This window comes from Pelecanus crispus, chromosome 1 (assembly GCF_030463565.1).
Source record: "Pelecanus crispus isolate bPelCri1 chromosome 1, bPelCri1.pri, whole genome shotgun sequence".
Classification (NCBI taxonomy): domain Eukaryota; kingdom Metazoa; phylum Chordata; class Aves; order Pelecaniformes; family Pelecanidae; genus Pelecanus; species Pelecanus crispus.
In genome coordinates this window covers 132,974,228-132,986,521 of record NC_134643.1, presented here as the reverse complement: position 1 = coordinate 132,986,521, position 12,294 = coordinate 132,974,228, and the positions used below count along the sequence as shown (strand labels likewise).

Sequence of the window (12,294 nt, the reverse complement as noted above, 5' to 3'; positions counted from 1 at the left end):
GAAAATAAGAAATGCAGTTTAACTTGGGGGGCAAATATTTCTTAAAAGGAACTGTAAAGTAAAATATTACAGCAGGAATATAGATCAAACTAGCAACCACTTGAAAAACCTATTTGCATTACAAATTCATTCAGATAAAATTTTACCTACTGCACTACATAGCCAATAAATTGTATACTTTCACCATTATTTTTGAAGGTATTTCCACAGCCCTTTGCTTGCTCTGCGTTTCAGAGCTGTGTTACAAACTAAAAAGAAAGTACATGATATGACATGATGACATATCTATCCAGCACTTAAAGCTGCAATTTGTACTGACAAACAGTAAAGTAATAGTTAAAAGGTTGTGCTTTTACTGTTTTACCTCAATGCTTCAACAATGTTAATGCAAGTCCACCCCTGCGATATGTAGTTCCAGTAGAAGGAATGCTTACAGATAAGCAGAATTCATATACGAGAACATGAACAAGAACTGAAGGACTAATTCAACACATTTTTCCTGTATTTTTTTTAAAAAGGAGAATTTTAGGTCTCAAATAAAAACAGCAGGGAGAGGGGACATGATTAGTTCTTAACTCCATTTAAGGGATTTATCTTTTTCTTGTTTTGCACAGTACTGCTAAGAGCTAACAACTGCTCACTGACTAGCTTGATACAGGACATAATTTTAGAAGTCAGTGTCTGAACCAAAACCATCCACTAATCATACATTCCCCAGAAACACTCAGAATACACAGTTGCAGAGAATACACCCTCAACAGAGCAGGTCATAGTGCTCAGGAAACACAAATTAGATACAATGGCTTTGATAGTTTATGTGAGTATATATTTACACTGCACCTTATATTGTTACTTTTGAAATAGAAGCAAAAGCAACCCAGAAATTAGATATTAATATATATATAACTGATGCCTTATTATTAATGTAAATTTTTCTGATCCTCAGAAAAGGTATTTTTGTTTTGCAGAACCTAGCTTATATACACATCAAATACTGACAGAATATTGAATATTCAGACCAGCAAATATACAAAGACAGTTCTCAAACACAATCTTCTGTTGTCACTAAAGATATGACTAAAATAAATAACATATCCAGCAATCCTGCAACTTGATAAATCATTAAATTGTTAATAGGACTGAAGACCCCTGCAGATCTGCATTTGTTTTCCTAAATAGCTGTGTAACAGACACCAGACACTATGACAGTTTCCCAACTGAAAATTTACTGCTGGTACCAAGTCGGTGGCATTAGTTTAAAAGGCAGCTCCAGACCTAAAGCTGTCCAAGTATGTATGGGTAACATTCAGTAATAACATCCTGCAACAATTAACTTCATTATTATGAATCCTGTAGACTTTCCTCTTATTTGACCAAAAGTATTCCAGGATTTGAGAACCAAAAGGAGCCTATTTTATTTTCTAACTGTTATAAGGATTTTGTGCAACTGAAATAATGATTTCTAAGCTTGATCCGGCATTTTCCTTGACTATTCTCAGCAGTATGATATCAAACATAGCTCTTGTGACTTGTCTCCCCCTGTCTTTTAAAAAAAAAAAAAAAGAAAATCCCCCACACTGACAGCATACTAGACAAAACATTTCTAAATTTTAGGGCATGACAGAAAACAAGTATCTTCTCATAATCCCTTGACATGAGCCATATCAGCAAGGGCAATATAATGAACTGAAAAAGAGTACTACCACTGTATACAGCTACTGGGTACAGACAGGGTTAACAACTTCATCAATTACAATGCTGACAGTTTTTTCCCCTCTTCTCTGTGCTACAGGTATGGTAGAACCCATTACTGTTGAGATAAGAAATATGTAAAGTCAAGATCAAACAAAAAAGTTATCAAATGGAAAACTGAGTCTCATTATCACTTAATAATGGTGCCAAAAACTCATGTCATCAGTGCAAATTAAGGAAAAATACGGAAAATGTGACTGGGATGGATTAAACGAAGTTTTTATCAGGCTACACAGTAAAATATAAGAAACTGGATAATTGCTTCACCTAAAAAGGAGAGCAGAAATGCCATTATACAATTTCACAGTCTATTTATTATCAGGCTAGCACAAACAAGCACAAGACCCAGAAAAATGACAGCAGGGACAAGTTCATTAAACCAAAAATCAGATGTTTATTGCTAGAAGGCAGCACACAGACACTTCATCTCCTGCTGCTCCTGCCTCTGCTACCACACTCACACTCAGTCATTTTTAAGGGGAAAGAGGACACAGCTCAGATGTATTCCCAGATTCAGTTTCTGAGAGAGCACTCCGTACTGTTCCTCAAAAGATCCTTCTGCTTCTATATGGCATGTGTGTTTTATCCCAAAGTAAAAAGTAAAAGTCAGTATAGAGCCAATAACATGTATCTACTATGTGTTGCTGACCATAACACATTTGTTGCCGTTTGCTTGTCCTGTTCTTTACCTGGTGATGTTTAAAAAGACGCTCATGAAAAAGCGGACACACAAAAAGGAACACAGTAGCCTTTAGTATATTTTCTGAAGCTTGTATGTGAAGGCTGGAACATATTCCTCCACAACTGCAATACAGCTAAAACGATCATGAAGAATCATATAACTACTAAAAGATGTAACCACAGGTATGGGTAATTAAATGTTATTAAAAGACACAGAATAATCTTAACAGCTTGATCAATTGTTCAAACTTTCATATATACGAGTTATAATTACTAATGTCATCATCATTTGGTTGATTCACTTAAGATATTTTAAGTCTTCTTCTGAAATTAGCTGAAGTGAACCCATACCAACAAAGACGGCAAATATCTCCATCACTACTTGTTCCCCGTACATAACAACTTAGAATACTGAGTGAGGAATGTAGGAACCTGAAGACTTTAAGTTTATAATTGTTAAAAGAAAAATGTTCAGAGGGTTGTATTATTTATTTCTAAAATACTCTAAATTCAAGAGAGCAGTCAGAGATTAACAGCCTGAGTTAGTTATACAGAAAACAATCAAGCAAAATCTTTTCCAAAGTCAGCAACTCAAATTTACATTCAGAAACCACAACAGTCATCGCAAAGGCGTGAAAAAACAGTCGAACATTTTCCTTAGTTGTACCAAGAGTAATGGTCTCAAAAAAAAAAAAAAAAAAAAGGCAAAACATTAAAAAATTACACATTTTATATATACTGTGTATATTTATATATATATTTATATATGTATACTGTAGCAGAAATTTTCCACGTGCTAGCTTTGCCATTCAAATCTGAATGAAAATCACTATTAAAATGACCTGGGTTTGGCAATATTCATTGCATGGTATTTTGAGTTGAATGAGACGTGACTGGAAGCTCACAAATATTAATTTTGACCAACCAAAGGAAAAGAACTATTTTCTCTTTGAAAGGATCACAGAGAGCATTATCAAGATTTAAAACATCTTAGCTGTATAATCATAAATGTCTCACAATAAAAGGTCACTGTGAGTTATGTAGGCATACTCTGGCCTAAAAGGTTGAATTTGTAAACACATTTTCCCTTTTGAATCTTGCTCACTAATCTCTAGGTCTTTATTAACTTTCTTCCATATAACACTTTCTACCATCCATGAATTTCCCGCACACCTTCTTATTTTTTCCCTTGTTATCTTTCATACACTACAGTAGTGAACACCAGATAGACATATAAGCCTGCTTACATTTCACTCATTGGGAAAACTCAGTCAAAAAGATCATAGAATATCTTGAGTTTGAAGGGACCCATAAGGATTATCGAGTCCACCTCCCTGCTCCTCGCAGGACTACCTAAAACTGGACCATATGACTAAGAGTGTCACCCAGATGCTCCTTGAACTCTGACAGGCTTGGTGCTGTGACCACTCCCCCGGGAAGCTTGTTCCAGTGACCAATCGCCCTCTCAGGGAAGAGCCTTTTCCTAATGTCCAGTCTGAACTTCACCTCACGCAGCTTCATTCCATTCCCTCGTGTCCTACCACAGGTCACCAGAGAGAGGAGATCAGCATCTCCCCCTCTGCTGCCCCCCTTGAGGAAGCTGTAGACTGCGATGAGGTCACCCCTCAGCCTTCTTGTCTCCAAGCTAAACAAACCAAGTGACCTCAGCCACTCCTCCTAAGTCTTGCCCTTGAGGCCTTTCACCATCTTGGTCACCCTCCTCTGGACACACTCTAATAGTTTGATGTCCTCCTTATATTGAGGCATCCAAAACTGCACATGGTGCTCGACGTGGGACCACACCAGTGTAGCGTAGAGGGGGACAATCGCCTCCCTTGACCAGCTATCTATGCTGTGCTTGATGCACCCCAGGACACGGTTGGCCCTTTTGGCTGCCAGGGCACACTGTTGACTCATGTTCAACTTGTCATCAACCCAAACCCCCAGATCTCTTTCCGCAGGGCTGCTCTCCAGCCTCTTGTCCCTCAATTTGTACATATAACCAGGATTACTCTGTCCCAGGTGCAGAATCCAGCACTTGCTCTTGTTAAATTTCATATGGTTGGTGATTCCCCAGCTCTCCGGTCTATCCAGTTCGCTCTGTAAGGCCTCTCTACCCTCAACAGAGCCCATAGCTCCTCCTAGTTTAGTATCATCAACAAACTTAATGTACATTCAACTCCCGCATCCAGAATAGAGCTGAATCTTCCACTGCTTTTTCATGACAGAAGAGAGCAAATAAACCTGTCCCTTATGCTTTTCTACACACCTTTTCAACATCAGTGGAAAAAACCAAACAACAACAAAACAAATAACCAACAGCTAACATATATTTAAGTTTTTTGCTGTGGAATGGGGTCAGCTTTCTCACCTTTTCTGTCTGAACAGGAAAGGGAAAATGTAGGAATAAAGCTCCTACCATGTATCTTATTCTTGCAGACAAGTTTGTTTGCTCCCCCCCCCCAGTATTATGAACATTCTCATTGCAGAACAGCTCTGCAGAATTTATTCTATGCTGCATATGTAGCCTATTTTGGGAATTTATATCAAAACAGAGTATGTTCAGATAACAGCTGATTAATCACAATTTTTCCTTAGCTAATTTTGTTTAGAGGAAAGCTACAAGCAGAAAGACATACAGCTTGCTATTTTTAAGAGGAAGTTAGTAAGGTTACATACTCTGTGAAGATATTATCAAGCTTCATAGACTAGATACAAAGTCAATGTATCAAAACAGGAACAAGACGATTTTCTCAAACTATTTTAGGACTTGTGCACAAAATAAGAATTTCTTAAGATGAAAGGACACAGACGAAGCCTTTTACAGGAGATGCCTAGTGTTTTCATCTGTGTTTTAAGATGCATGCATCATCAGTATAAATACATTTGGCTAGTGCAGGTTTTGTTAAGTTCACTTGGTTAAAAACTAAGCAAAGTGCCTGCTTTAAGATACACTGCTGATGTAAAAAAAGCATTCCCACTAGTCAATATAAGTGAGGAAAACAGCAAGAACCATCATCTCTGCATGAATCAAAATACAAAAGTTTTAACTTACACAACATGGCTTTTACAGGAAATACTTAAACACAGTCAATATCTTAACCACTTTGGTGATTGAAATGGAGATCAAATTCTGACACAGTGTTTTAAAAGCTGCTCATGGGACAGACTTGAAATATCAGCAACCTCAGAAACAAACGAACTTCATATATAACCTAGAAAACCAACGTTTGGCTGAACAAAAATATCTACTTTTCAAAATGTAATTGCTAAGACAGACTCCCTAGTCATCTGTTTCAAGACGTATTAATCATCAGTAACTTCAGAATAAAAACAAAAAACCCCAAACCCTTTCTTTTTTGACTACTGTATAAGGTTGCAGAAGAACAGGGCTTTACTGAATAGCAGCTTCCTTTCTAGGTAATATTTTCAAAACATTGAGACTGCAAATATTTAATTAACAGAAACAAATTTTAAAAGTGTTCACAAAATACATGTGTGCTGTTTTGACAATATTAAGTTACATTAAAAGAATGTTTCACCACTGAATGCATACTCCCTTTTTGTTCTAATATAGTAGCATTTTGCAGTTTTTATTAACAGCCAGAGAATAGAGTGTTGCTCCATAATATGCTGTTAACAGATATGTGAGTATCTAATTAGGAAAGTTGATAAATATACAAAGTAAAATTACAGAAGTAGTATGCTGGAACCTTCAAACAAGATTCCTCACTTACATACCAGTAACTTTACTTTTCAGTCTAGGAACAGATTTATTATAAAGAACCAAATTGTTATAGTTCCACAAATTCATATGTTTTCAAATAGGTACAGAATTTACTTTTGCTTTGGAAAAGTTTGCAGTTTTTTATTTGTATATTAAAAAAAAATAAGTGGCAAGCACCATGATTTACAACACTGAACAGCAAATAATTACACCAGACATTTGGAAAACCACCAATGTTTGAGAGTTTTTCAGTTGTTGGCTAAACAACTGCAAGTATCTTTGCCAAAAGCAGAATAAAATGTCTAATCAAAAGTGACTTTTGCATACAGAAAATAACTTATTCTCTAATCTATTTCAAGAATTAAGTTCAACCAATTATAGCAAAGACTGTGACTCTATCTATTCAGTTGTGCAACCCAGTTTTCAATTCCAATCTAATTCAGAGCTTACAAGCTGCATCTCATGCTTTAGCACATAGCAAGCCTATTCCTCCTCCAGTGGTTCACACAAATTCAGTTCTAGAGATGAAAGACAGTGTACTAGCAAGCAATGCTGTAATGGTTTTGCTGCGCATTTCTTCCACAAGTTCCACTACAAACACCCCATACATTGCTGGTACAAGGGGAACTATTTGACTACACACAAGACAGACACTCAGGAAGCACTCACAAAGCCTTCACCTATGAGGTAGCAAGTCCCTGTCATCTTTGACTCTCACATCTTACTTGCCGCTCCAATTGTGAGCACTGCTTGAGATGCTCCTCTTTTAATTCTACACAGGGCAAAATATCACTGTCTTGCATTAAACCATCTCCTCTAACAGTTTTTCACTCTACAAAGCAGTAAGGTCACAGAGCAGAGAGCCTTATGATGTTTAACTACAGTATAAGCAGACAGTTTTTTCATGTATTTTTCCTAGTTAAATATATGGGATACAAGGTTATTAGTTCAATCTTGAGACATGTGCTACTATATTTAAACATTAAGAGACCCGATGCTAAGTTTTAGACTCATTTTTACATTTTGTTAAATTCTGTTTCTTCCTATCAGAAACTCACCACAAAGTGAGCTGCCGAGAACAGGACAAACATATAGGAAATTGCACATATTAGTGGCTTAATAGGCAAATTGTAGGAAATGGCATGAAACTATAGCATATGGATCATGGTGTGGAAAAAGACAGTGTGTGTGTATATATATACACACACAGGCATATATAAAAATGAAATACAACAGCTGTTCAACATTGCTTTGTAGTAAAGAATGTTTTAGAAATGTTCTCTGAGGGAAAATTACTTAGGCTCTCAGCAATGCAGAAAGTAGGGCAGAAGATATACAGAAATAGACAAAATAAAAGGATCATGTGAAAAACAAGGAACTTCTCAAACATGACTGCATAAGGCAGTACAAAAGCAAGAGTTAAGGTAAAATAGGCAAGTCTATTACACATAAGACTAAATGATAGTGGTACCAGTCATGTCATCCTGATAAAATTTCAACACGCAGAAGATGTATAAGTCCTATTTTAAAGATATGGGTATCTAGAGTTTGAATACACATTTTGGATATATATTAAAAGGTAATTTGAACTCATGATCTTTCCAGAAGATATAAAAGCTGCAAACGCTCTAAATCTTTGAAACAGAAATCAGCTACTTATTGAGATACCTTTAATTCAGTGCATGCACATTAAAACTCTGGCCCCAAAGCTGGAAAAAAAATTGCTTTAGAGCATGTACATGCAGACAGTTCTTTTGCTATTTCAGTAGAGCAAAAAGGTAACACAAAAACATAAATAAAGGATTTTGCTTCAGTTCATGATTTATCTTGCAAAATGTTAAATTATTGTGCAAAAAAGTCAAATTAATTTACTATCAAATGCATGGAAAAATTCATTTTACACTTAGAGAAAAGAACACAATTTCTACTAACCTTCAGCATCAAGGAGTTTCTCTATGCCCAGGTGTTGCCTGGCTATGTTGAAGGCATGGTCTAATCGTTGTACAGGCGACTGCTGAGAAGCAACAGCATTCCAATCAAATAGGTCTGGTCTAAAGCAAAAATAAGAGGAACGGTAAGTTTCTTCTTTTTTAGCATTAGATTTAACTATATATTTCTATGGCTATCCATCAGGATCACCTATTATTTTTTTATTTTCTTAATGGCAGAACTGTTCAATCAGCACTGGAACTAATGAAGCCTGGTTTCTAATGGGTTTGCATCCTATACTCATCTACGTCCATCACCATTACATTAACCACATTTCTTATTCTCCACTAAGTCCCAACAGCCTATAACCTCACTCCCCAAACCGCCTGTTTTCACCCATAGGGCTCTGCTCCTGTCACTGCCCACCATGCCCGCAGCGGGCTTGCTCCCCAATTCCAGTCCTGAAGAGTGCCTGGGTGAGAAGGATCATGTGCTGTGGCTGTGCACACTGGGACTGCCTCGTGGCAGGCCAAGCAGGACAGATAACTACTGAGGTAATTTTGCAGCCTTCCTCCGCTCTCCAGCCACCAGTTTTTCACTTCACTTCACTTACTATTTCTAAGAACGTAATTGCTTCTGAGATTACCAGCTTGCTGTTATATCCGATTGAAATCGGTCAACAGGTTCAAAAATTCATGACCTGGGACTGCACACAGCATAGCTGCACATGCCACTTTTCTTACCAAAACCTTTATAAAAATACACACTTTTCAGATGAGTTTAAAACTGTAGTCAAATCATAGGTTTTAGCTGATAGGAGCAAAAGCACTAGAGCACAATTTAAATGCTCTTGCAGGAAAAGACATAATGACCAAAATTGAATTATAGCTCAGATACACAATCTGAGCCCTTGTATTATCACTTGCACTATTTGCAATATAAATAATGATGATACGCTGTGATCTTTGGCATTTCATCTGAGAGTTATCTGTTAGGAGATCAGAATTTGTTATCAGGCACACAGGAAAAAAAGTTTAATTAGGTATTCTGTAATTAATGTGCATATAATACGAAGAAAAACAACTACACTATTTGTGATTTTGATAGTGTTCTAAATCAGAAAAGTTTTAAACGTATATTTTACCTACAGATAAATCAAGTATGTTATTTACACAAATTAAAATATTGCAATTACTTGTGACAGATCTACTTACATTTTTATTAATTTTAAAACTTAATTTTAAACAGCCTCTCATAGTTATAATAGATGGCAAAAATGTTCACTACACCACAGTATAATAACGTCAAGAGAGCAAAGGAAAAATCCCATTTATGTAGTAGTAATTTCCCAGTCACGCACCTTTGCTGTCCAATTTTTTTCTGAGAGGGGAGTGATTTACATAGTAACAATTAAGTTATTCTAAGGTATTTTGCTTCTCTATGCAGAGGTTCTTAAACATTAATTAAAAATAGAGTTTTCTCCTTCCCACATGCGGAACAACTCACTGATGTGAGCAACTCCGGTGCCGGCACAATCCGCAGCACAGTGCTCTAGCGTGGTGCACAGGGGTGGTTTCCCGAACCGGGGGAACCTCAGGGGGAGCCGAGAGAGCTGGCAGCTCACGCAACAGCAGCTGACGGGACCAGGAGCAGGAGCGATGGCAGCTGAGCCCCCCACACATATAAAAGCAGCCCTTAGGGAGTGCTGCTGACTGGGTGGGCAAGCAGGCCGTGGTGTGTCAGCAAGGGCATGGCACGGCAGTTTGTGAAGCAGTTCGTGTGGCAGGGCGTGCAGGAAGGGCGCTGAAGCTCTGCCAGCTCGACCAGGGAGCAATGGTATCCATCCGGCAGAAAGTCATGGAAGCCTCTCTCAGCTCTGCACCCACCGTGAGTGATGCAGCTTCCCAGACACAGCTCCGCTGGGGACACGCTGCCACCCAGGTGTGGGGCTGCAGGGCGTGCCCTGCTCTTACGCCAGCATGGGATGGCAGCAGCGAGCACACCTGTGGAAGGTGCGCCCAGGGAGAGGAACTCCTCCGCTTAGTGACAGAGGTCCGTGAGAAGGTGAGTAGGTTGGGGAGTACCAGGATGTGCGAGAGAGAGACTAGTGGAACTGCACCCTACCTTCCCTGGGACAGGCTTGTCAGGCAGACAGGACGCTTGATGCAGAGGATTCCTTATCCTCTCTACTCCTGGCTGAAGACAGTGACTTAAGGGGTAGGGAGCAACGGCAACAAGTTCCTGCCTGGCGCAGCAGGTGCGTCTCCTCTGCCACTGCCCCACCTTCCCAGGTGCCCTTGCATAATAGGTACCAGCCTCTGCAAGTGGAACCGAACAATGATGAGGAGGATGGTTCATCTAGCTTGGAGGTGTCGCTGAGGTTAAGTCAGCCTAGGCCCTGCATCAAAACCACTTCCATAAAGAAGAAAGGATAGGTCACTGTCATAGGAGACTCCTTTCTAAAGGGAATGGAAGGCCCAATACGCAGAAGGGACTGACATCTTAGGGAAGTCTGCTGCCTCCCTGGGGCCCGGGTTAAAGATGTAAAGAGAAAGCTTCCTACCCTGGTATGGCTCTCAGATTATTATCCACTAGTGATTTTTCAGCTAGGCAGCGATGAAATTGCAACAAGAAGTCCGAGGGCAATCAAGAGAGACTTCAGGGCCTTGGCATGACTGGTTAAGGGATCAGGGGCAGAAGCAGAGTTCTCCTCTATCCTTCCAGTTGCAGGGAATGATGAGTGAAGACACAGGAAGAGCCAGCTGATCAATTCCTGGCTCCGAGCCTGGTGTCACTGGCAGAATTTTGGGTTTTTTGATCATGGGTCGGTGTACACAAAACCAGGTCTGCTGGCAACAGGTGGGTTACACCTGTCTCAAAGGGGGAAATGTATCTTTGTGCAGGAGTTAGCAGAGCTCATTGAAAGAGCTTTAAACTAGATTTGAAGGGGGAAAGGGATAAAAGCAGGCTCACTAGAGATAAGCCTGGGAACATCATGCGAGTGTTTGAGGGACAGTGTGCTAGCGAGGCCCTTCAGTCTGTCATCTCTGTGGAGGCAGGGGATGGAGATCCATGTGGCAGCAAAGACACAAGGCATATTGATGTGTTAGAAACCATGGAAGCGCCTGAGAATGGTTACATAGCAATTAGGGCTTCTCCCTGCAAAAAGGTGGTGGGATCAATAGCCCAACTGAAGTGCATCCACACCAATGCACGCAGCATGGGCAACAAACAGGAGAAGCCGGAAGCCATTGTGCAGCTGGAAGACTATAATATAGTTGCCATCACAGAAACATGGTGGGATGACTCGCAAACTGGAATGCTGCAATGGACTGCTATAAACTCTTCAGAAGGGATAGGCAAGGAAGGAGAGGCAGTGGGGTAGCTCTGTATGTTAGCGAGTGTTTTGATTGTCTGGAGCTTGATGATGGTGATGATAGGGTTGAGTGTTTGTGGGTAAGAATCAGGGTGAAGGCCAAAAAGGCAGATATCCTGGTGGGAGTCTGATACAGACCACCCAACAAGCATGAAGAGGCAGACAAAATATTCTATATGCAGCTGGGAGATGTCTCATGATCACTAGCCCTTGTTCGTGGGTGGGACTTCAGCCTACCAGATATGTGCTGGAAATACAATAGAGCAGAGAGGAAACAGTCCAGGAGGTTCCTGGAGTGTGTGGAAGATAACTTCCTGACACACCTGGTGAGTGAGCCAACTAGGGAAGGTGCCCTGCTGGACCTGTTGTTTGTGAACAGAGAAGGACTTGTGGGTGATGTGGTGGTTGAAGGCTGTCTTGGGCATAGCGATCACGAAATGATAGAGGTTTTAATTCTTGAAGAAGTAAGGAGGGGGGTCAGCAGAACTGCTACCTTGGACTTCCAGAGGGCAGACTTTGGCCTGTTTAGGAGCCTGGTTGACAGAGTCCCTTGGGAGGCAGTCCTGAAGGGCAAAGGAGTCCAGGAAGGCTGGACATTCTTCAAGAAGGAAATCTTACAGGCACAGGAACAGGCCATCCCCATGTGCCGAAAGACAAGTCAGCGGGGAAGACCACCAGCCTGGCTGAACAGCAAGCTTTGGCTGGAACTCAGGAAAGAAAGGAGAGTTTATGACCTTTGGAAGAAGGGGCAGGCAACTCAGGAGGACTACAAGGATGTCGTGAGGTTATGCAGGGAGAAAATTAGAAGGGCCAAAGCCCAGCGAGAACT

The 12,294-nt window shown here is 40.1% G+C and overlaps 1 protein-coding gene across 1 annotated transcript in view; it reads right to left on the bottom strand.

The window, feature by feature from the left end:
- The window catches only part of DMD (dystrophin), a 1,232,979-nt gene that overhangs the window by 910,338 nt on the left and 310,347 nt on the right, over positions 1-12,294 (bottom strand). Inside the window, exon 7 of the mRNA XM_075717957.1 lies at positions 8,093-8,211. Coding sequence (XP_075574072.1) covers positions 8,093-8,211 — 119 coding nt within the window. The remainder of the gene's footprint in view (positions 1-8,092; positions 8,212-12,294) is intronic.